At 38.8% G+C, this 25,877-nt stretch overlaps 1 protein-coding gene across 1 annotated transcript; it reads left to right on the top strand.

Annotated features, from left to right (window-relative positions):
• The first annotated feature begins 1,400 nt into the window (after nt 1-1,400).
• On the top strand, nt 1,401-24,442 carry LOC119792683 (RING finger protein 145-like). The gene is made up of 12 exons (XM_038299427.1): nt 1,401-1,580; nt 10,213-10,465; nt 15,584-15,692; nt 17,909-18,000; nt 18,771-19,006; nt 19,133-19,308; nt 20,695-20,835; nt 20,913-21,095; nt 21,200-21,347; nt 21,981-22,103; nt 22,687-22,920; nt 23,237-24,442. The coding sequence occupies exons 2-12, from the start codon at nt 10,282-10,284 to the stop codon at nt 23,786-23,788; spliced, it is 2,178 nt and encodes a 725-aa protein (XP_038155355.1). The 5' UTR covers nt 1,401-1,580; nt 10,213-10,281; the 3' UTR covers nt 23,789-24,442.
• Nucleotides 24,443-25,877: the final 1,435 nt, after the last annotated feature.

Below are 25,877 nucleotides of genomic sequence, written 5' to 3'. Positions count from 1 at the left end.
TTTATGTACATAAAAAAAGGCAACCCTGTTTTTAAATATAGTCTTAAACTACCGGCATTATATTAAACCTGAATCAGGTGTTAGATTACAAAGACAATTATTCATGGTGGCACCTCCTTAGGGCCTGGCCCTCTGGGGCCCGGCTGGGGCTTCCGCCGGGGGGGGTGGGGCACCCCTGGTGCCTTGGTTCCCTGGGGCTCATGGCCGGATCCACTTTGGGGTGGCTGGCTGCCGGTGTAGCCCGTGGACTTGCCGCACACGGCTCCTGGGGGCTCCGGCATTGTGGTGGCTGGGGGTTTCCTCGGGGCCATCTCTCCTCCTCGCTTGGTGGGGGTCTAACTTCCTGGGTTGACCCCTCCAGGGCGCCTTTGTTCTTGGGGTCCCTTTAGGCGTCTGGGGCTTTGGGTCCCCCGGCGCTCGCCTCGGTGCTCTAGGGGGGCGCGTCTTTGGCCCTTCACAACCACTATTGAGCAGTTTTCCTTTGGATAAATTTTACATGGTTTACATTCAAGTGCACTCTCACAAACAACTACAGGTGCTTGGCTTAAGGTACTTAGAGATTCACTTCCATACAGAAAGCCCATATTCTTATCTTCAGCTACCACAGTGTACATGTCAGATTAAATAATACTACTTATACTTCAGTATAGTATCAAGGTGTTACTTTATTGTATCTCTACTACATCCGTTGGTTGTGCTGTTCTTTTTACATCTCTTTGCCGGTGATGAAGCACACTGAAGATGTTTTATTATTATCTCCCCTTTTACCTCCTCTTTCTTTCATCTTTTCTCCTTTTTTTTCTTATTTTCCCTTACCTGTTCTACTTACACTACAGTATCCATATAATCTGTAATACTCCCTGCATGAATTATAATAAAGCTATTTATATGCATAAATCAAGTGGAACACTATGGCGATAGCGGTACTGCTCCAGTTGTGAAAGTAAAATCTGTTGGGCCCTTTTTGGCATCAAGACAATTGTTCTTATTGCCACATTGTCAGACCGGACACTGTTAAAAAGAAATGAATTAAAAAGATAAATATTTGGCTCCTTAATAACCTTTTATATATGTTTTCTTTTATGTGAATATTTAGTTTTATTTTCTGATCGCTACTTTTTTTTTTTACTTTTAAAGACATAGGATGAAGAGGTGATTCAGGGTACAAGTTAGAGGCATCAACCAGGTCTAGTAATTAATTAATATTTTTATTTAATTCCAAATCAAAGCTTGAAAAGTTTCACTTCCTGTTTTATTTCACTCACGACATTACATTCTTTAAGAGTAACAATGCGAACAGCTTCTAAAATAATTTAACAATTCAACCCCCCAGTAATGTCAGAGACCCATCCCAACAGATTAATGTGGGCAGGCTGTGCTGCGCATGCGCAGTGCGTCTCCCAGCCAGCATTCTAGTAATGGCTGCCAGGAAAGATGAACGGATCGGCCGCGTCTTCTCGCTGTGAAGCGCACCCATCTGGAGGACCGTTATCTCGGGTGGAGCTGAATTAAAATGATTCCGGGTGCCAATAGGGCACCCGGAATCCGTTTACCATTGTTCTGAACCTCGTCTTAAAAACGTAAGTTTTATTTTTCTGTTCTTAAACGTTGACTTAGCGCTGCAGCTATAGAAGCACAGAGCCTCTGCCTGTCGGCCGCTTTAAAACTGCGCTTCAATTACACTGTCTGACGAGAGCTTCGTCTACTTCTTAAACGGTTTAATGTTTAAGCATACACTTGTGTATTTGTAGGTAGGAAATGGCGTATTTGGAGGTTTCTGTGTACAGTTTTGTGAACGGGTTTGTGTGTTGTTATTTTGGCTAGCTCAGTAGGTCTGCGCTGCGCCTCCGTGTCTGTTTCGGTGCAGCTCATCACTTCCACAAAGCACGAATATCACCGCTGCTCTCTTTATCGCTCAGGAAGGAAGCCATTGGCTACTTCCATGCTAAAATCGCCAACCTTCCTTTTTCTGTCGCTTTTCCACTTAGCATCGCTGCACAGGTACAGATCTTGTTAGCAGGGTTGCGTTTTTTCTCTCACGGCTGAAAGGTTTGTTTCTGTCCAGCCGGAGGGGTTACTATAGTTCATGCACGTACGGCTGTCATCCGCAACACGTAAACTACATCTAGAAAATACTAACTAAGTTTTTTTTTCTTTAAGTAAAGAGGATTTCAAGTTATGGCTTACATTGTAAAAGTTTTTTTTCATTCATTTCGATGTTGTTTATTTTGCAATATATCAAAATATACTATATGGTTTATAGAACTTGTGTATTTGCTGTTAGTATTGTGGTTCAAAAGTTTAGTTTCAAATAGAGACTTGCTGTTTAATATGACGATTTTATTGGGTCAAAAGTCTGGAAAGTTGCTCAAAGCTGCACTTAGCCACTAGTTGGCGCAAGACTTGTAACTTCTACATTAAAGTCGGAGGGAAATCATATTTAAATGAGCAACTTAAATAGCAACTTTTTCGTCTGTAAATATGTTAAATCCAGAACTCTTCAAGTGGAAAAGTTTTAGTTTTACTTGGTTTTATTTAGTAAAAAAAATCTTCTTTAAAGTCGTAGGGAAATCATATTTAAATGTCAAATCATTCTGGCTTAAACGTGTATATAAATGTAGTCTTTTTCAGACGATATTGTCCCGAAATTTATATTTTTTTAAAATTCCTGTGTTAAATTCGTGTTAGTTATACTTCAGCTTGTACACCTAAATTTGGCCAATCATATATCAACGGTCATCTGTCGATCAAATTTTTTCGGTCATAGCATTTTGATTCATATGTCGTAGCAAATATAAGCAAAGGTTGAAATAAGAATCATTTCCTTTACCATTGAGTGCCGTCCCAGTGTTTACGGGGATGGATGTTCTCGGCAGGCGTAGAATAAAACTATGACAGAGGAAACTCATCCACGACCTCTGATACAAAACTCTCCCCCTCTTGCATGTTTCCGCTGTCCATAGCGTTCCTTGACAGTGTCGTTTTCTAAGTCACCAATTTAGTTCTACTTGGTCCCAATGGAATTTCCCATTGGTAACCTAATAGCACTAAGTTGCTAACTGGTTAGCAAGATGCTTCAGAGAAACCGGCTACAATCAAACTTGCTTGCGAACCTTCCGCCACAACAATCCCGCCCCCTTGATAATTGACCAATTGCGTTCGCTTTATTCACTCGTGTAAAGTCAGGCACCACTCAGGAGAATTCGGAAATGCAACGGTTGGAACGCCCGCTTCCCTATGACTTAGGCCAGTGGCAGCACAGCAGTAAAGGAAAGTCTTCCTCCATGTACTGCTGGGCGAAATGAGAAAAATCTAGTATCACGATATATTTGTGCTATAATTGCGATACCCGATATATATCACGATATGTTTAAATTACCTTCAAAAACATTAGAGTTCATAAAATTGCACTGATACTGTTTAATACTCCATTAAAATTTAAAACATCTTATTTTATCCAGCTCAAAGCTTTTCACTAATAATAGTGCCACATTATGTCTTTCGGTGTCAGTGGCAGACCTTTAAAGCTGAAGTCTGTAAGTTTTTAAAAATCACTTTTTTGTCATATTGGCTAAAACTGTCCCTATGCCCAGACAGTGTACATGTGATATGTAACTTGTGAAAAAAACTGCTTCAATAGACCTTTTTCACACTTCCGGGTTTTAAAGCGGATGTGGGGTTTGACAACTTCCGGTGGCTATAGCGTTAGCATAAAAGTCTAAGAAAATGGCTCAGTCTCGGCGCAGTTGTTTTTGTTCTGTACCTGGTTGTTCATGTGGGGCAAGAAAACAGCCATATCTGTCCTATCATGCATTCCCACAGATTATGTTGCAACCGCAACAGAATCATAAAACAAATAGTAACAACTGAACAGGAAAATGTTAGAATAAGCTCTAAGTAGTCCAGAAGTCGTACGTGAAAGTTCTTCAGCCGTCAAACATGAACAGGAACTCGAACCAACGAACAAGAGCCAACCGGCTTTCTGACTGTTTCAAACCTGCAGCTTGTGCGGTTCCTCATTTTTCTTCATGGATCTGAAGCATCTAGCTCTGACAACTACCTGTCCCTCGACAATATTTGACACTACAGGCATGCAGAAGTAAAGCATAGTTTCAACATCAAGCATCATCTAGAATCTCAGAACTAACATAACATTCTAGTATGCTGTTTTTCACAAACTATAGTGGCAAACAAATTTCAGAATGTCAAAATATAACTGAAAAGTTTAAACTATGTCCGTCTCCAATATTCCACATAATTTAGATACTAAGTTAGGCTTCATTACGATGTTTGTGTAGCTCATATCTTGCAGCTAGCGGTTAGCTCGCTAAGCTACGTCTTTTCTTACCTTGATAGCTGTGGATATATTCTTCGTGGAAGAACTTGTATCCTTTCACAGATTTGTTGGTGGGGGGATTCGCCGCAGCGATTTCCTCCGCATCCGCGAAAGAAAGTGTTGGCAAACTAAGTAAGGATGACGAAAAGCACCGGAGGAGAGACATTTTTCAGAGTAAAACAGGAAGTGCTCCAGCCCTTTCAGACGCAGCTTCCGGTTGTCGTGAAAAAGGTCTATTGGTACCGCCTACTGCCTGTATTTCAATCTGGAAAGAATAATTCGGGACGAGTCAAAACAACCAATCACAGCCAGAGGAGCGTCTGATGGAGTGTCAATCACAGCTCACACACGCTGAATCCCGCCCCCCCCCCCCCCCCCCGCCCCCCCTTCTGGTCGCATGCGGTAGCCGCGCAGATGCTGTGAGAGGGGTGGAGCTTGAGTGAAGCAGAGAGGGTGGGGGAGTGGCGTGAAACCTGTTTTTCTTCAAATTTTCAGTCGAAGTCTGCTCTCTCCTCAATGTTACAGACTGCAGCTTTAACAAGATCCAAGCAAAGAAAGGGGAAAAAAGCAAAAACACATAATACTGAATAAAATGCTAATTTAAAAAAGGGTTCTTTTGTGCATAGTTAAAAAAAATGTAGAATGAAAAATGAAATTGACCTCTAATTACAAAAACAAAAGTTGAAATACTGTCCGAAAAATAGGGCATTATTGGAGCATCTCTTAACTATTTGCATTAATCTTTACCCTGCTGGGAATTTTAAAGAAGCGCAAAAAGTTGAAAAATTGAGAACATTGCCAAGTTTAGAAAACCCCTGTAAAACCTCTGAACAAGGTCACATCACATCACAGGTATAAGAGCATCTAAAAAACATTTAAATAACGCAATAAAAAGAGTCTGTGATTTCACTCCCGCTCTTACTTTTTCTGTCATATTTGGTTTATGTATTTAGTTTGCAGGGAGACGCTGACATGTGGAGTTAACAACATTCTTCATTTTGCAGTTTGGTGGTGGATTAAATTTGTAGTACCGCTCCCTTTTGCAGTAATGCTTTTTATGGCACATCTTACAATTTACCGCCTTTTGTTCAACGTCCTGCACGTGAAATCCAAACCACTGCCATATATTGCTCAGCTGAAACACCTGCTGTTGCCATATTTAGTTTTTACCGGTTGTGGTAGTGTGCATACATGCCAGGTGGAAAATAATCCCATTTGGAGAGGTTTATGATGAATTCAAAGTGTGTGGGGAAAAATAAAACTCTCACTTAAATTGATGCAGACTGCTTAATGTCATCATACAAATTTATACTTGATGGTTGCGATTCTGCGTAGGGGAAACTTGTGATATGAGTATATATATATATCGCCCATCGTATTGCTGACTACTTTGGACCATCAGATTGTGTGATCAGGTTAATGGTTAAGGCCAAGCCACGTTCATCCCTTTAAACTGATCTTACATCAAACAGCCAAAAGCTGTAAAATGGTGGATCTGGTCAAATGGACCATTCAGTGACAGATCTCTCTTTCTTAAGGTGGCAAGTTTTTGTGAAGGGTAGCCTTCACAGAGCATCGATAGCCCCAGAGTTTTGCATATTGGCCTGAAAAAAACAATCAATCCATATATATTTCAAATTAGGCTAATAGTTGGGTCAAAATCACATGGTGCCCCTTTAAAAATCTTGTCTTAAAGATCAGCCTAAAAAGTAGTTATGTATCAGTTTGCTTCACTACATGTGCATTTCGTACATAAAAAAAAAACAAAAAAAAAAACACAATTTAAACATTTAGAAAGAAGGGAAAAGTATATTAATCAGTAAATACAACTTTAAACCTACTCAGCACACTTATTTGATGAATGTTGGTTTTATTTTTGGCTAATTTCTTATTGAAAAAGTCAGTCTTTACAATTACTCATGTATGTTGGTTTGTAATATGACTGCAGAGCCAAAGCTTTTTGACTGACTGTCTTTTTATAGTTGCATACTTAGTTAATTATTCACCTGTTGGTACCACTTCAACATTGCTGAAGTGCTTTAAGCAGGTTATTTCAACAGTGATGGAGAGAGTTTTAAATGCTTGAAAAGCCGGTTGTGCAAAACTAATTTAGGAGCTTTTACCTTTTGCAAACCGTGGTGTAGAAAAAAACATCTTGAAATTGTAATACTTTATCTTTACTGTATAAATCAAATCCTTTATTGTGATTAATTATTATTTTTCTGAGCATTCTTTTCATTGCACTGTTTATTTTGTGTCATCTTTGGCACCTAACTCCCTCACGATCTTCAACTTGTGTTTATTCACTCATTGTATTGTATGTGCATCTTTGCATGTGTGCATCTGGTCCTGTGCATGATGTACATATCATGTAACAGTATTGGTGAATATTGAGACTATAGGGGCTCCATAAAATGGTTATTCTATAGATGGTTTGGCAAGGTTTGCAAATTGTTGTTTAGGCGTAAACATATCAGTATAGATGACTTATCACAATCATAAATTGTGGTGTTTCTGCAAAGTAGTCTCTGTTCAGTTACGTAACTTCTCAGCATCCCACCCCAGAGCTGCAGGGTTATTAGCTAATGAGACTGACAAATATGAACAGCCCCAGAACAGTCTTTTGGTTTTGCATAAACCATTGAGAATATATACATATTTTAGGCATTGCCTTACCGCTAGCTTCTGTAGCTCAATCAATTTATGATGCTGATATCGGTACCTTGCCAGAACCAAATCAGTGAGTTTTAGATGTGTAGGAAAGTTTGGAGAAACCTTGTGTTCACCTGCAGAGCCTCCACTTCAACCTAACTAAACACCTCTGGAAAATGTATCCTATAGTTCTGCTTACAAAGTGTTTATAATGTTCTGCAATGCTTATTGTACGGTTCTTTATTGTTGTTGTGGTTTTAATTTTCAGTTTACAGCCTTTTTTCTGCCTCTTTTTTCCGATTCTTAATTATTTAAAGTTTTTTTTTTCTTGAATATTACCTTCTTCTTAATAACTACAAAGTATTTCCTCCTCTTTTTCTTCTATCATTCAGTTTAAAAAAATTTTTCTTTTGAGTATTTACTCTTTTAATGGTCTCTGCTTGTTTTTCCACTGTCACACCCAGATTGTCTCCACTGTGGGACAATAAAAGGTGTTTCTTATCTCATCTTACATGAAGAATAGAATGTCATCAAGGTTTATGTTACTGTGAAGGTCAACAGATTCTTCTGGCAATAGATGGGATACTATTTCTGTTTAGGATCCATTTTTGTTTCAGTGTTTTTGCAGTTTGCAGTTGTGACGTCAGTCAGTGTAGCAACATGCACTTTAGGTTTCCTGTTTTTTTACCTAGCTCGTGTGCATTAACATAGGGCCTGGTTAACACTCATTTCTCTGCCACCTTTTGATCTTCATATCTTTCATATCTTTATATCAACTTCTCAACATCAAGATATGTGCATATTTTTTTTTCTTCCCCTAATTCTTTGTTATACCTACAGTACATTCTTCTCAGTGCTCCCAATCACTAGTTAGAACGGAATGGAGCTTTGCAAGGAGTGGAAGGAGGCTATAGTCAGCACACCAAAAGCCACATGGCATGGACGAATCCTTCACATGGGCTACAAATGTGACATTGCTATTGTCAAGCCACCCTTGAATTACAGACGAAGCACTTGGCTAAGGAGAAAAAGTTTCAAAGTCCTCAGATCAGGTGAAAGTACAGTTTGCCTACATTTTTAGAGCATAAAGGTTTTACAGTGAAGGGATTGTGGCCTCATAAAAAGTGACGTTTTGGCCTAATTTCAGCATAGTAGTGCCAACTTAAAAAAAAAAAAAGCATTGGTGAGAACCCTGAAATTATTAAAAACAAAACATCTGGAAAAGGTTTCAACTATTTCCTTTAATTCAATTAAAATTAGCATGGCAAAGTAAATAATAAAGTGTATATCTTTGTAGTATGCTGTTTTCATATTTAGAGCAATGACTTTAGATCAGCCACAAAAAATGTACGGTGCTTCTGAAAATGAAGCTATTTTCAGCTGAGCTGCATCTTCTTTTCATATTGGCTGATTGCAACCAAGAATACATAATTTTTTTTAAATTATATTTATTTTTTGTGTGGCTGTTCACATGATCATCTCAAATTGTGTCCCTGAAGTCCCATCAAACCAAGCTTGGAATAGAGGTGATGCGCAGAAGAGCAATAACAAGACTTGTCAGAGCTCAGTGTTTATGGGCGCACTTTAGGGCTGAAACAATGAATCGGATTCATCGTGATGAATCCATTACTGACATAATCTTTAACTAATTTCATAATCGATTAATCCATAAATGGACCATAGAGACTCAACAATATGCCTTAAGCTGAATGAACGACCCACTTAGAGCAGTAATTATGTCAAAACTGTAAAAAAAAAAAAAATGTAAACATGTTGCATTTGAGATAATAGAAACTTTTCGTCTGTAAATATGTTTAATCTAGAACTCCTCAAGTTTAATTGTTTAAGTTTCACTTTGTTTAATTTAGTAGAAAAAAAAAGTTCTTTAAGGAACCTTTTGCTATCCGATTATTATCGATTTAATAAAAAAATAAATAATCGATTGACAGAATTATCATTTTTTGCAACCCCAGTGGACTGAATAATAACACATTAATTAATTGTTTATAAAGATAATTGTCAACTGATTTGGTAAGCGATAAATCGTTAACTGGAGAAAGGAGACTCTAAAACTTGCCTTTAGCTGACAGAGCGACCCACTTAGAGCAGTTATTATACCAAATTGTAAAAAAAAAAAATTAAATACATAAATATATAACCACTTAACTTTTATGATTATTCTCTGATTATTAATCCCAAAAAAAAATCTAAAGATTAATCGATTAGCAAAATAATCGCAGCCCTAAGTCTCACCTTCAAAACTGGGACAACAGCTTTATCTCACATCTCTCCTTAAAAGGTATGTGTGAACTTTTATGACTTAATACAGGTTCTTTTATTTGTTTTGTCTGTAAATTAACTCTTGCAGAGCTCTATTGATAAATTGATGATTTTCAAATCCCAGATTAATTGGGCATAGGGATTAGAGCAGGGGAGGGTTAGGGCATCAAGTCAGCCCATGGTAACACAAAAGGAATTTAGTACAAGAAAACAGGCCTAACTATCTCATGAAATAAGAAGCTAAGCTGTTAACATTAAATATGGAAACAAAACCAGCTTGCATCATTTGAAGAAAGAAATATTGGGAGGAGAGAGCAACAGGAAAGTCAATTTGAATGATAGAAAATCAGTGGTTTATGGAAATGTGCAGATCGTTTGCATGTTATTTGAAAATGTTTTGACATCTGCTCATGCAGTGTTTGCATTGCATTATTATAGCTAATAGGTTTGGCTTCTCTAAACTAACATTTACCTCTCCAATTAGATGTAAAGTCAAATAATGTTTTGGACGGAATGAACTAAAGGTTTATAATTGTATTTAATCAGTATAATGACTAAAGTGTTTAGCAGTAGGTTGTATTGGACTTCAATGTCCCACAAAAACAGAAACTGCTCTTAAGAAAACATCAGCCCTAATAAAGTAAACAAAGAGTTTCGAGCCCATTATTATATAGGCTTCTGCAGGACAGAACAGACATTAAAATTGTTTTTTTCATTGTCCTTCATAAGCCAGGCCTGCTTTTCAGTCTCTCTGCAGCTCTTTCATTTTCTTCTCCTCATTCTTTCTGCATTTCCCCCGTGGCTCTGGATTCCTGTGACCTTCATTAATCCAGCTCTTTTGTTGCTCTCTGCCTTTCATCCTTTTTTCATCACGTCTTTTCCTTATCTTCTGTCATTGCTGTGTATTAAATTTCCATTTTTCCTTTCTCTCGTTTTCTCAACAGAGCAACCCACTATCAACTTCCCATCTAAGAGGTCAGTTCTGCCAGCCAGTCAGAGTTGAACCTGAGGCCATGGCAGTGAAGGACCGTGTAGAGGCGGTGCTCAACGTGGGTCTGCGTGTTCCCAGCATCATGCTGCTCGACGTCCTGTATCGTTGGGATGTGAGCTCCTTCTTCCAGAAGATCCAGCGCAGCAGCCTTTCCAACAATCCTCTGTTTCAATACAAATACCTGGCTCTCTACCTGCACTACGTGGGTCAGTACTACTGTTACACACAACCACATATTGTCTTTTTTGTTTTCTACTAGGCTAACAATTAACCATATATACTGTTAACTATTTTTGATCTAAAAACATGAGAAGAAAGTTTTGTTCCTTTTCATTATTTCATGAAATTTGTTTCTGTGCTCAAAAACAACAGTGAGTTATGGGTCACTCTCTTTAAAAAGGCTAGCTTTTATTTTTTGTTAAAGTTACTGAATCTTGGTGATCATATTATACACAAGGACAAGACTTGTTGCATTTTACAAGGTTTATTTTTAGGAATACCAGAGTGTTAAGTGATCATTGGACATAGATGTTCTATAGGTGCTCATTGCCATAAATTGCCCTTTTTGACTATTTCAATTTCTAATATTTATAAAACAAAATGAAGGGAAAATCATTTGAATTTTTCTTACCTATGAAAGCCGATCAAAATCCCGACCAGTTGCAGCATTTTTTTGTCTGACGAGGTGAAGGGATGAAGTTATTTTTCTACGATGAGTCGAGAACACGCAGTGAGAACCCAAACGCATGACCCTATAATAAAATGAAGTCTTTTTGTTCTTACAGCTGTGGGAGTCAGAGAAAACAAATTCCCACTTCTAATGGAGGATGTAGCGGCCTTCAGTTTTTGATAGTTAAAAGAAAAATGAACTGGCAACATCTGAGCTCATATCAGAATAAACTGTTTAATTATAACCAATTAAAAAGCAGCAGGACAAGAATCACGTATGGGTTTATGAGCTCTCAGGGCTCAATGTTAACCGTCCCCCGATCCCCCGGGGCAAGTAGTTTTTATTGTTGGGAGAGTACAACAATTGCACAAAGTACATTGCACTTGCCCGGCGGGCAAATGCAATGATCGCAAAAAAAAAAAAAATTATTTATCGCTCACAATGACTTTAAAATCACAGACATTCGATGAAAACGACCCAGAAGCGTTGCCGGCGCCATTTTTGTTGTTTTGTACACATTCTCGCGTGATTTGAAAAAGCCGGTTGATTTTCAGCCAGATGGCGTGATTTTTGTAGCCTGGGTGCCATTCCGAACTTAGTCCCGCCCACAACGTTTGAGGTCGGGAAGTTCAGTCTGGCATTGCTCAACAGTAGCGCGAGTATGCTCGCACAATATCTGGCGGGCCAATCAAATTGTCAGGGCGGGCTTTATACGATGATGGACAGATGATCAACAGTAACGTCACCGAAGCGCGCTTGGGTGACAACAACAATGGCTGCCGCTGGAGAGTTGAGGTGTGTAGATTCTGCTACTAGGTCTGTTCTAGAAGATATCGACAGCAAATTAATTTTAAAAGAGGAACAGAGAAACGCAATCAAGGCTCATCTTCTTATTCTAGGCATGAAACTGCACGCTTTGATTTTTGTTGACAACAACTATGCGTCGCTTAACAGATGTCACGCACTCTGTTGCTCTTATTGGTTGTAGGTCTATCCAATTGAGTGCAGAGGCATTTTTTTCCTGGTTCGTTCGAAACACGCCCCATAATCACAGCTCTATGGAGCAGTATCAGGCCCCGTCCACACGAAGTCAAACCCTGGCCTAAATGCACACATTTTTCACCAAACCAGCCTCTCATCCACACGAAGCCGGCGTTTCGGGGGTCTGTGAACGATCTTTTTTTTTATAAAGCCTTCAGAGTGGGAAGATTTTGAAACGCCGTTTTCGCGTTTCCATCTTTACGCTCTAACCGCATTTTTTTTTTTACACGCATGCGTCATAGCGTCGCCTCTAAACACGCATGCGCGACACAGTATCACAACAACAATGGCGTCGTACTGTGTTGAATGGTTGCTGCTAATGCTACTCACCCTGCTGTCGGGCTTACAACAGAATCTTCTTCTTCTGGAATATCTCCAGGAAGAACAGAGCAATATCGACGACATAGTTCAGCACCTGAATTTGACTGAACCACGAAAATGGACCCGCAGGGCAACCATGTATAAATATTAGTGCGCATGCCCAACATTTCGTCGCCTATTTTTGCTTTGGCACCACAGCGCCACTTACAGGCCTGGCATACATTTTGCAGCGTTTTCATGCATTCGTGTGGACGATCACATTTATTTTACGACTCCGTCTTTACGACAAACGTTATGGAAAATATTAGCGTTTCGTGTTCGTTTTGACTTCATGTGGACGGGGCCTCAGACTCATATTCTGACTAGAATTGAGTAGGACTACGTCAGGCTATGATTTCTGTCCACCTAGCGGTAATTTTGGTGTAGTTACCAAAACGACAAACAAGCTAGAAAGCGCTATTGTACCTGTGTTTCTATATCATTTTATTAGAAGAAAACGACCCAAAAGCATTGTCTTAAGTTTTTAACCTGTCAAAAATTTTTTTTTGATTTTTAACATTGTATGTACAATTTATATTTTTCCAAGCACACAACAGTTTAAAGCAAAGTTTAGTTTGAAAAGAATGTGCAGGAAGGATTGAAAAGCTTGTTAACACTGTAATGTAGGCTTGAGTTCATTATCTGACGCATGCATATACACACCAGGAACCTATAAACTTAAAAAGTACTGAATTACAAAAAACATTTAAAAAAACAAACATGTTTCATTTATTTATATATATATATATATATACAAAAATGAATATTATGAACTATACAGGTGCTGGTCATAAAATTAGAATATCATGAAAAAGTAGATTGATTTCAGTAATTCCATTTAAAAAGTGAAACTTGTATATTATATTCATACATTACATACAAACTCATATATTTCAGATGTTTATTTTGTTTAATTTTGATGATTACAAATGACAACAAATGAAAATCTCAAATTCATCATATCAGAAAGTTAGAATATTACTGAAGACCAATAAAAACAAAGGATTTATAGAAATGTTGGCCAACTGAAAAGTATGAACATGAAAAGTATGAGCATGTACAGCACTCAGTATTTAGTTGGGCCTCCTTTGGCCTGTATTACTGCAGCAATGCGGCGTGGCATGCAGTCGATCAGTCTGTGGCACTGCTCAGGTGTTATGATAGCCCAGGTTGCTCTAATAGTGGCTTTTAGCTCTTCTGAATTGTTGGGTCTGGTGTATTGCATCTTCTTCTTCACAATACCCCATAGATTTTCTATGGAGTTAAGGTCAGGAGAGTTTGCTGGCCAATTAAGAACAGGGATACCATGGTCCTTCAACCAGGTACTGGGAGCTTTGGCACTGTGTGCAGGTGCCAAGTCCTGTTGGAAAATGAAATCTGCATCTCCAAAAAGTTGGTCAGCTGCAGGAAGCATGAAGTGCTCTAAAACTTCCTGGTATGTGGCTGCGTTGACCCTGGACCTCAGAAAACACAATGGACCAACACCAGCAGATGACATGGCACCCCAAACCATCACTGACTGTGGAAACTTTACACTGGACTTCAAGCAACGTGGATGAAGTGCCTCTCTTCTTCTCCTCCAGACTCTGGGACCTTGATTTCCAAAGGAAATGCAAAATTTACTTTCATCAGAGAACATGACTTTGGACCACTCACCAGCAGTCCAGTCCTGTTTCTCTTTAGCCCAGGCAAGATGCTTCTGACGCTGTCTGTGGTTCAAGAGTGGCTTGACACAAGGAATGCGACAGCAGAAACCCATGTCTTTCATACGTCTGTGTGTGGTGGTTCTTGAAGCACTCACTCCAGCTGCAGTCCACTCTTTGTGAATCTCCCCCACATTTTTGAATGGGTTTTGTTTCACAATCCTCTCCAGGGTGCGGTTATCTCTCTTGCTTGTACACTTTTTTCGACCACATCTTTTCCTTCCCTTCGCCTCTCTATTAATGTGCTTGGACACTGAGCTCTGTGAACAGCCAGCCTCTTTAGCGATGACCTTTTGTGTCTTGCCCTCCTTGTGCAAGGTGTCGATGGTCGTCTTTTGGACAACTGTCAAGTCAGCAGTCTTCCCCATGATTGTGTAGCCTATAGAACTAGACTGAAAGACCATTTAAAGGCTTTTGCAGGTGGTTTGAGTTAATTAGCTGATTAGAGTGTGGCACCAGGGGCCATCAATTTTGAACCTTTTCACAATATTCTAATTTTCTGATATGATGAATTTGAGATTTTCATTTGTTGTCATTTGTAATCATCAAAATTAAACAAAATAAACATCTGAAATATATGAGTTTGTATGTAATGTATGAATATAATATACAAGTTTCACTTTTTAAATGGAATTACTGAAATCAATCTACTTTTTCATGATATTCTAATTTTATGACCAGCACCTGTATTTATCAAACATTATACTGGGCAAGTAAAAATTGTTTCTGGGCAAATGAAATGTGAATTATTATTTTTTTGTTCATACAAGGTTTGGTTCATTCTTTTCATCCCAAACAATTGCACAGACCTCCTGAGAGCGTTATTCCTCTGTGGTCTCACAGCTAAAACCTTCTCTCAATTCAACTTGTGCACGACAGAAATGCCTATACCCATAATTCTTAGAGATTTTGCTTTTTGAATATTGCTCTTCTTCTAAATAATTTTTTTAAATGTTCCTGAAAAGCATACAAAGGCAAACAGCTGGTGAAATGTGTGATGAATCCGGATTGTGATTTCCCTCTGAAGCAGATCTTTTTCTATTTGTCTTCCCTTCTTATCGAATAAAAATGGAACTGATTGATTTTCACTTTAGAGTTTAAACATAACATTTTAAAACGGAACAAAAGCAAAAGCAGATCAAGTTTATTCTCTCAGTAAAGAGCTAAAAAGCATGAATCTTCTTGGTTTTTTTTTCAAATGGGAGCCATTTGAAAAAAAACCAAGAAGATTTTTTTTTTTTCTTCAAGCTTGGCTGCAGTTTGCTGATGAGTCAGTTAGCTTGGTATGTGCTGAGGAGCTGCGACTGGACCTGCTGAATAAAGTGGGAGCAGGGCAGTAAAACCTAACTGTTTGTTAATGTGGAGGGGAGATTTGCTGTAGGCTGATTATGTTGCTTATGTAGAGATTTTCCAAATGCCCATGCAGTTGCATAAAGTGTCTCTATTTTGACCTCATGGCTGAAAAAATGTAAATGCCGTTTTAGAAGTAGTGGTTTGAAAAGGTTCCATTTCTTTATTGTGATTAATTTGCGTTTTTCTTGTGTGTTTAGGTTACATCCTGAGCCTGGTGCTGTTGACTCTGCCTCGTCAGCATCTGGTGAAACTCTACCTGTATGTTCTGACTGCCCTGCTGCTTTTTGCTGGTCACCAAGTCTCCAGGTATAAACACATGCAAACCAGCTTGTAAAAGCCTTTTATTATGTGGATGCAACAATCAAAAGTTTTATAGCTGTCATCTGTCCTCAGTGAGAGAAGAATAATATTTTTGAATACGCTTTCTAACATTTCTCTCATGAGCTTTTACTCATTATGTATTTTACACTAGCTGTAAAACAGGGCTTAGTATTATTAGGCATCATTTCCAGTTCACATTTTGACTGTCTATGGGATTTTTTTTACTTCCAGTTAGCATGGCTAAAAAAGGATTCTGGGTTTATAGGTTGTGTGCAGTAATGCGTCATCCCACTTCCCCTCTCTCCTTCTCTTCTGCTGATATCTTTTCATATCAGTGGAGTTAGACAATAAACGTTGTGTCAGCTTTTCTAGGAGGGAGTTTCAATACATTGTTTTTTTCCTACAGCACATTAAAAGATTTGCTGCTGTTACATACTCAAAAATTCACTCACCTTATATATATATATATATATATATATATATATATATATATATATATATATATATATATATATATATATATATAAGGGGTGGAACGGTTCACAAAATCCACGGTTCGGTTCACGGTTTCGTGGTCACGGTTTTCGGTTTGGTTCGGTATATGTTGATTGTTAGCATGACATGTTGGTCGTGTTGCTGTTAGCATAAACAAAACGTGTTGCACAATGCTTGCACACTGTTTTAACCCACAACTTTCTTTCTGCCGTCATCGTAGGTCACTCTAAATGCAAAGTGGTCCCATACAGCAGACCTATAAAGTGCTGCTGGCGCGTCTTCCAACTCCTGTTCTTTCCCACTCGCCATACCCACACAATTCACCACAACAACTGATTTTTTTTCTGCTACACCCAGCTACGCTGCTTCGCTTCTTCTTCTTTACTACTGGTGGTTGGCTTTGGTCGCAGTACCGCCACCTTCTGCTATGGAGTGTAAACGCTTCGCCTATGAGAAAAAGAAGCAGCACATGAACCGAACGCAACACACACGAATCGAACCGAGACAGTCGAACTGAACGGTTCGGACGGTTTTCATAAACCGTTCAATCCCTAATATATGCTGCAGGATATATGCTGGACCGTTCCTCAGATCAGAGTCACGGATTGGATCATTTTTTAGATCAGCAAATAAACTTAAAGGCATAACCAGTGTTTCAGAGGGTCATTAAAAATCATTAAAAGTCATTAATTTTTTTTAAATTAAGGCCTTAATTAGCATTAAGATTCATTATATGTGATAATTGTGGCATTTGAAATACTTTATAAAGAAAAACAACAAAAAACATCTATTGCGATATATTTGCGCGGAACTGCTTCCGGTTGTTTGTAAATCTGTATGTTCCCAAAAGAAGCTCGAGGGGGAGAAAAAGCTAGAGAATGGGGAGAATGCAAATTTCAACAAAAGTGGATAGAAAATTTAGCCTGATAAACCAGACTAAATGTGAGATTAAATGTGTAATTTAGTCTGGCCCTGATGAATGAGACATCGGAAGATTGTTGAACAACCCGTTGTTTTTCAAACCATGTCTGTGCCTATTGGCCAACGCTCTGACCAATGAGCGCAACTAACTGTGACGTAGTAAGCACGACAGAACGCTGGTGGGGGAGTGTAAACAAACAGCCCATCGGTAAAACGGCGAATATGTCCTACTTAATAATGAATGAGTGTAGAGCCTCTTCCTCACGTTTTAACAAAAACCCCAAGATGTTGAATGGACCCGACTGGTAATGTTGGTGGTGGATTTCATAATCAAAGCAGGTTATTTAAAAGAAACCTCACGTTAGTAGAAAACATGGATGTTTAACAGAAACTGATGTTTCTCTAGTTCATTACAAGGGTTATTTCAAACACAACAGAGATTTTCTAAGTGTCAAGTACAACAAGCTTATAATGGATAGATGAATGGATAAAAAATGGATGCAGTATAAACAGTTAGGTAGTAACGAGTTGACCTAATGGAAAGTTTCATCTGAAAATATAATGACTGCATTTCAATCCTAGGTTTAAAAAAAACAAGAAATAATGACAAAATAAATCTGTCAGCCAAATAGAAGTTGGTCTCAGTTGATCCGATTAAGAAAAGCCAGTGACAGCAGTGAAGGAGTAGATGTTTGTGAGGTGGTACTACGTTGGTGTAGAGTGGACTTATGTAACAGCTCACAGTAGGTTTGGCTCTGTACTCATATTTGAACCTGTTTTTTCAGGGATTATGTTCGCAGTGAGCTGGATTCAGGCTATGAAGGACCCGTCTACCTTGAACCACTCTCCATGAACAGATTCACCACGGCACTTATAGGTAGAATTTATGTATTAAAAACCGATTGTCCTTTTTTTTCATGTCTCTTTTAAAATGTGTGTTTTTTTTTTTTTTTGTAAAGTCAAACATTAAAACAGAGTTTTTTTCAAGTTTTAACTTTTAAAAGGCTAAATATATTCTGTAAAATGAACCTGAAATAGAAAAAAGGATCAAATTGGTGAAGTATCTATTTATTCTCTGGTACTTTTTGACAGAAAAACATGGTTTTTGATTGGCTCGGTCTTTATAAAAGATTTCACTTAAAATAAGGGTCATCTAATTAGAGGTGACCCATATTTTTAACCTTTTATCACCTAAAAAAGGTTAAGAAAAAATTTAAAATTTGCTGTTAAACAGTAACCCATATAAGCTTTTTAAAAAGGCCAGTTGATAAAAACTCCTTTACCCTTTAATAAACTGTTGTTAAAGCTTCAGTCTAAGTTATACTCTTTAACAGCTTGACCTAGTCAGTGTTAAAAAAAGACCAGCCACATATGGGTGTGTTTAAAACTAAAATGATGCAGCGTTTCTGCGTTGTAACTCCTCAGTTCAAGTGAAAAGAAATGGGGTCTCCTTGGTTATAAATAGACCTTACAAAGTGCTGATGTCATAGAGGATGCCTGAGAGAGCACAACTACAGCTAGAAAAGTAGAAAAGAGTGTTTTTTGCTGATGATACATCCTTATGTTCTATATAATGACTGGTTAATTTAATGTTCTTGTCTCCATATGCATATTTCTATGTTTTGAATTGTATCCTTTGCCTTTCAGGTCAGCTTGTGGTGTGCACTCTGTGTTCCTGTGTGATGCAGACCAAGAGGATTTGGCTATTCTCTGCACACCTCCTCCCACTGGTGGCCAGGCTGTGCCTAGTCCCCCTAGAGACCATCGTCTTCATCAATAGGTTTTCAATGATCTTCACAGGCCTGGAGGTTATTTACTTCCTGGCCTCTAATTTACTGGTCCCGTATAACCTGGCTAAGACTGCCTACAGGGAGCTCGCTCAGGTAATGGATTATTAAAGCAGCATTATGCTGGAAGTTTCCCTCGTTTCGTCATGCATCCTCTTATCTAATATGAATATTTTTTCTTATTACCTTCTTCTCTTTGTTTTCTGCACTTCTGTTTCCCAGGTGGTAGAGGTGTATGGGTTGCTAGCTTTAGGGATGTCCTTGTGGAACCAGCTGGTCCTCCCAGTTCTCTTCATGTGCTTCTGGCTTGTGCTGTTCGCTCTTCAGATCTACACCTACTTCAGCACCAGAGACCAGCCTACCTCGAGGGAGAGGCTCCTTTTCCTCTTTCTTACAAGGCAAGACGACAGCCCCTTTCTACCAAACTGGTTAATGTAGAACTCCTTTAACTCTTACGGACAAACTTGCTATCAAAAATATTAAATCACATTTAGGGAATGAGTGGATTCATCTGCTTCTTGCCCTGTACGTTTTCCATACTAGTTCATTTGTAGATGAACAAAATTAACTGTTCGTTTTTAAGAACACAACAGTGTTGTACACCAAGCCCATTTTGGGCTTCTATCTTCATGATAAAATGTACGAATAACAAATCTAGTAGTTTTTAACAGAACAGATAAAGGAAAATAAGACTAGAAGAGCAAAATCTCACACACCTGGATAAATAAAGGGAAAGGTGAAAATAAAACATTTACAATTAATATACATCTTAGATGCCATTAAAAAACAAAACAAAAAACTCAAAAAAAACAAAACAAACAAACCAAAGTATATGAAATTAAATATTACTACTGAAGCTGTGGATCCGAATTCCAATAACCAACCAGTTCTGGCTTTAACATGTATATAAATGTTCTCTTTATCAGACCATATTGTCCCAAAAGTTAGAAAATTTCTATTTGAAAATAAAAATCCTTTCTTAAAATCTGTGGGGGTTTTTTTTGTTATCTTATGCAGACTAGTTAGTTATACTTCAGCTTGTACACCTACATTCGGCCAATCATATATCAACGGTCATCTGTCAATCAAATTATTTTGGTCATAGCATCTTGATGTATATGTCGCAGCTAATATACGCAACGGTTGAAATAAGAATCATTTACTTTCCCACTGAGTTCCGTCCTAGTGTTTAGGGAGAGGGACGTCTGTGTCTTCGGCAGGCGTAGAGCTAACAGAACTGGCAGCGTTGCGAGGCAAGGGCTCAAACATGTACGGCTGGAAGCCTTCTACACCAAACCAAGCTTCTGCCGTCCTGGCGTCCTCTTCTACGGCAACTTTGTCCCCGCTTTCCTCCTCTAAATAAAAAAATGTTTGACGGAGGAGACTCATCCATGACCTCAGACACAAAACTCTCCTCCTCTTGCATGTTTCCGCTGTCCATAGCGTTCCTTGACAGTGTCGTTTCTAAGTCACCAATTTATTGCTAGTTGGTCCCAATGCAATTTACCTTTGGGAACCTACTAGCACTAAGTTGCTAACTGGTCAGCAAGATGCTTCTGACAAACCGACCACAACCAAATTTGCTTGCGAACCTTCCGCCACAACAATCCCACCCCCTTGATAATCGACCAATCACATTCACTTTATTAACCACTCGGGAGCCACTTCCCTTCGACTTTAAGCATATGCATACAATATTTCCTACATGCGTTTGGATTCGGTGCTGCAACATTTCCAGCTCATTTTAACTCTGCTCCTCTTTTTCTCTCCATCCGTGTCTTCAGTATTGCAGAATGTTGTAGTACACCTTACTCTCTGCTGGGTCTGGTTTTCACCGTGTCATTCATCGCACTCGGAGTCCTCACGCTCTGCAAGTTCTACCTGCAGGGCTACAGAGCCTTCGTCAATGACAATGCCATGCACAGGTCAGTGCGTTTGCTCGCTCAATTCAGGCTGTAGTTTGGAATCCTATTTAAATTATATCCGTGTCCTATCTAAACAGAGGAATGACTGAGGGCATCACACTGCTTATCCTGGCGGTGCAAACCGGTTTGATAGAGCTGCAGGTCATTCATCGAGCCTTCCTCCTCTCCATCATCCTCTTCATTGTTGTTGCTTCTATTCTGCAATCCATGCTGGAGATCGCTGACCCCATCGTTCTGGCTCTGGGAGCTTCCAGAGACAAGTAAGAAAAACCCAAAATGCACTTTTGGATTTATTCCAAAATATTTCTGATCTATCCAATTCACTGATTTTAACCTTTTCACTGTCTGCGGTTTTATGTTGTAGGAGTTTGTGGAAGCACTTCCGTGCAGTGTCTCTGTGCCTCTTCCTGCTCATCTTTCCCGCATACATGTCTTATATGATCTGTCAGTTTTTCCACATGGACTTCTGGCTCCTCATCATAATCTCCTCATCCATCCTCACCTCACTTCAGGTAAATCCCAAAGTATGCTGATGTTACCCTCTTCTAGTTGAGGGCCAAAGTGCCCAAAGTAATGTTTCTAATGAGTTAAGCTTAATAATTTCACTGAATTGTCTGAATAAAATAGTGAATCTAATAGAATTTATGGGTAAATTATAAAGTTACTTGATTTTATATAATTTATGTAGCTTTTAAAGGCATGAAAGAGAATTCTGTGGTCAAAGATATGTCCAACGGCCGTTTGTGTATTTTTGAATGGTGCTTAATGGCGGGCGGCTAGCCAAACAGCGTATGAGTTACGTGGGTTGCGCTTAAGTAAAAACGTCATGGCGACACGTACGCAAAATGTTTGACTGACAAACAAGTAGGCAATCCACTTTCGACAGTAGGCAAAGTGGATTGGCTAATGTTTTGTAGACAACACCACGGCTAGGGTTTTATCTTTTTGCGGGGGTAACCAGTGCAAGAAAGCCAGCTATCAATTAAGCCATTTTAGATGAATCTGGACACTTAATTTCTAATAAAAATCCTATTTAATACCGTTTAGTTCAAATAATAAAGGTGTCTAAAAAAAGCTTTTAAAAAGTCCATAATTTAACCAACTGAAACCTTTTATTGATGCTTTTTATCTGATTTCTCCCACAGGTTCTGGGAACTCTGCTCATCTACGTTCTCTTCATGGTGGAGGAGTTTCGTAAAGCTCCAGTGGAGAACATGGATGAGGTCATTTACTGTGTTAATGGGACCTACAGATTACTGGAGTTTCTGGTAAATGTTAGCTGGACTCACAATTAACTAGAAAAGCACCTGGAGAGTGCAGACCTCCACCAGGAAGCAAATATTGCGCCATTTTATATTATTTAAAACTAATGATCTGGATCCTTACCTAATTTAAATGAATTCTTGCTTGGTGTGGAGCGAACCTCTGGTTAGGAAAAAATAAATAAATTCTATAAAATCAGTTCATAAGTTTTCAATTGATCCTGCCACTGTTGCTCTGATGCTGAGGTTGTCAATACTCACTGCTGCCATCCACTGGTTTAGTGAGGAACTGCTTGTTCTGCCAAATATCCCTACCTCACAACTTTAAAGAATCTTTGGTCTTAGATTTTATTTCAAGTGGCATTAAAAGGTCTTAAAAAGTCTTGAATTTAACTTGCTTAATGCTGTAGGAACCCTGAAATAATAACGATCTTCTAATTCCATCACTTTCTGTTGGATTTAGGACTTTCGCCACTAACATAGAAGCTGTGTCACATTTTTGGTCCACAGTAAAAAAAGACTTAAAAACACCACTGTTCAAAATCAGTGGGAGGATTTTTCAGACTAATAATAATTTCCCTCTCCACAGGTGGCAGTGTGTGTGGTGTGCTATGGCATATCAGAGACTGTATTTGGAGAGTGGAGTGTGATGGGCAGCACCATCATTCTGGTCCACTCCTATTATAACGTTTGGCTCAGGGCCCAGCTGGGCTGGCAGAGCTTCCTGCTCCGGAGAGATGCTGTAAACAAGATCAAAAGCCTCCCGACTGCAACCGACGCACAGCTGCAGCAGTATAACGACATCTGTGCCATCTGCTTCCAGGTAAGCAGAGTCTTTATAGAGTTTAGAAACAGACTGTTTTTTGTTTTTATCCTCCCTGACGACACTTATCAGTTATTGTTTTTATTTTTAACAACTTATTCTTTCTTATTATTATCAGCTTTTAACATAGGAAGTGACATTTTGTAAGCTGTTTTATTTTCCCTTAGTGGATACATTTACAGACATTTGTTTAAAAAAAAAATTAAAAAAAAGAGGTGTTTACTTATGATAATTTGTTCATGTAGCCTTACAGCGCTCACTAGCAGGACATTTAGAGTTGAATGTAAAGCCAACCTCATGTTGATTTCCCCTGCAGGACATGATCAGCGCAGTGATCACTCCATGCAGTCATTTCTTCCATGCTGGCTGCCTGAAGAAATGGCTGTACGTCCAGGAGACGTGTCCTCTTTGTCACTCCCAACTCAAAAGTCAATCACCAGCCAATGGAGCTCCCAACCAAGACCCCCCCGCAGCCGATCCCAGCCCTGCTGGACAGGAAGGAGCCGCTGCCGTCGATGAGGAGGCGGGTTCTCCTTCTGCTGATGGAAAGGAGGAGGGAGGGGATGGAGCCGCCTTGTTGGCTGAAGAACCCCCCTCCTCCAGCACGCACTCTGCTCCTCTGCACGTCGTCAGCCCCCCCTCATCCTCTTCCTCGTCTGTGACTGATTTCACGGAGAACCAGTTGCAAAAGGATCATCCATCTGCATCCTCCTTCTCTACCTCTGACTCGCCCAACATTTCCACCAGTCTTCGATTTCGCCCCCACACAGTTACCCCCTGCACCCTCCCCCGCTCCTCCTCCCCTTCCTCCCCACAGGGACAGACCCCTGCAGAGGTGACCCCTGTGGATCTGCAGAAGATCCACTGATCCAACATTGCACACACGAAAGCTCCTCCATGCTCATCCAGAGCTCCATCACCACACAAACGACATATGTGCATGAACTTAGAAACAACGCCCTCCCCCTTCTTTATTCTTCCTATTAGCGTTTGCTGGCAAGTCCTGCTTCTTCATAGCCAGGGTTCCTATGCAGTTTTTAAAAGAATTGGATTTGACTTCATGTTTTTTTCTGATTAGAATGTAATTGGAAACAAAGTTTTGCAAAATATTTATATTTCCTGCTAATGAATATCTAAAGAATCCAAAGAAGGTCAGTATTATTTTAAACCCCCATTGGATTTGATTTAGATGCCATCAGCTGTGTCTTCCTCTGCCACGTGAACATGTTGCTATCTAGGAAATAAGTATGTGTTCAAAAATAGATGTTTGATGATATGTGGAGTTTATGGAGCGTAAACTGATTAAGAAAACCCCGGAAATCAAAGCTCATTCCAGTTCAGTTTGCTGCCTTAAAGTATTTTGGTTTTATTTGCACTTTCTTGCAATTCAAATATTTAAAGCTTACCAACTGTTTTAAAAAAAGGAACTAATTCAAAGCAACTTAGAACTGAAATTGTTTAGTAGTTCAATGGATGGGCGATGGTGGTCTGAATTTAATACAATTTTGGTATTGCTCTAAAAAGAAATCTATTTAGTAAAAAAATGTGTTTCCGCAGAGTCAGGAACCTAAAAACATAAATGCTTCTGTGGACGTCAGTCGTATTAATGGGTTACCTTAGTACAAAATCTAAATAATTTCCTTTTATACTGTTGCACATCATGTAATAATTCTAGTAAATCATATTTTTAAATATATAAATTCTCAAATTAATAGTAGAAAAACAGAAAAACTGTAGTGAGTTTGCAGGATTTATAAATATCCTCAATAATAATGAAGATAATTGCAGAAGTTGTTAAAGAAATTTGTAAAAGCAAGTACTTACTGAATCAAAAACTGCAAAGGAACTTTTCATATGGGTTTCCTAAAGGAAAAATTCATAATTTAGTGCTTGATTTGTCCTACATTTTTCAGTGCGTCACCTGAATCCCTCCCCTTTAACTCATGCTGGGACTCATCTTTATCACATTTATTTTCCCCAGAACAGCGAAGCGATCCATCTCAGAAAATACTCTCTCCTACATTGTGTCTACCAAATGTGAAATATTACATGTGACTGAAGTTTTTCTTTCATTATGCTGTTTGACTTCCTAAAGGTTTTTGTTTTTTTTCCCTGTTGTGCAGCCCCCCCCTTCATTGCTGTACATGTTGGATTTATCTGATGTCCTGTTAGTGCCATGACATGTGGAAATGATCGGAGGGCGAGACAGCGACGAATGACAATGGATAACTTATGGTTACATTTGAAACTGTAACAGTCTTAACATTTCAGAATCTTGTTTTTTTTTTCATTCACTTTGATTTTTATTTTATTTTTTTACTGTATGGTGACAGTGGTCATGTATTGGCAAAAACAAAGAATTGCAGATAATGAATGTCGTTTTTTGTGGCCATCACATGAACTGAAGCCTGGTGCTAAGCAGAAGACATGATGTGATCTAGCTCTTTTGTTTCTATGTGAACTGATCAGTGGCTTCAAATGGGATGTCTAATTTTTTCTATGTCACAGCTTTTGCTATAACCCCTCTTCAACATTTGAATCAAGTTTGCATGGCTGGTCCGACCAAAAAGCATCTTTACTCCTCTTAGCCAAAGTTTTACATCATAATGTTTATCGTTTTTGTTATTTTTAGGGTCAGTTTAACAGCATTTTGTTGGCCAGTGCAGCGCAGATGGGTGAAAGTAGGAAGTTAATGTTTTGACATTTCAGGGTAGAAGTGTTCCTACACCAAAATGTTTTCCCAACATTTTCTCATATGCCAACCAGGGCTGAAACAATTGATTATGGAAATCGTCAACTAATTTATTAGTTGATTAATCGTTAAATGGAGTATATAGACTGTAAAACATGCTTTTAGCTGACAGAGACCCAATAAGAGCAGTAATTATACCAAGATTGTAAAAAATATATAAATATTTTGCATTTAATATAAAAAAAAAATAAATAAATGTCCGTCA

Source organism: Cyprinodon tularosa, unplaced genomic scaffold (genome assembly GCF_016077235.1).
Source record: "Cyprinodon tularosa strain WSP-4 unplaced genomic scaffold, ASM1607723v1 ctg429, whole genome shotgun sequence".
Lineage (NCBI taxonomy): Eukaryota > Metazoa > Chordata > Actinopteri > Cyprinodontiformes > Cyprinodontidae > Cyprinodon > Cyprinodon tularosa.
The sequence above is the reverse complement of the archived record's forward strand: the minus strand, read 5'-3'. Positions and strand labels throughout refer to the sequence as shown.

Coding starts and splice junctions, on each gene's coding strand:
- LOC119792683 (XM_038299427.1), top strand. CDS start 10,282: ATGGCAGTGAAGGACCGTGTAGAGGCGGTGCTCAACGTGGGTCTGCGT. Junction 10,466..15,583: donor TCTCTACCTGCACTACGTGG/GTCAGTACTACT, acceptor TTGTGTGTTTAG/GTTACATCCTGAGCCTGGTG. Junction 21,348..21,980: donor CCATCCTCACCTCACTTCAG/GTAAATCCCAAA, acceptor TTTCTCCCACAG/GTTCTGGGAACTCTGCTCAT.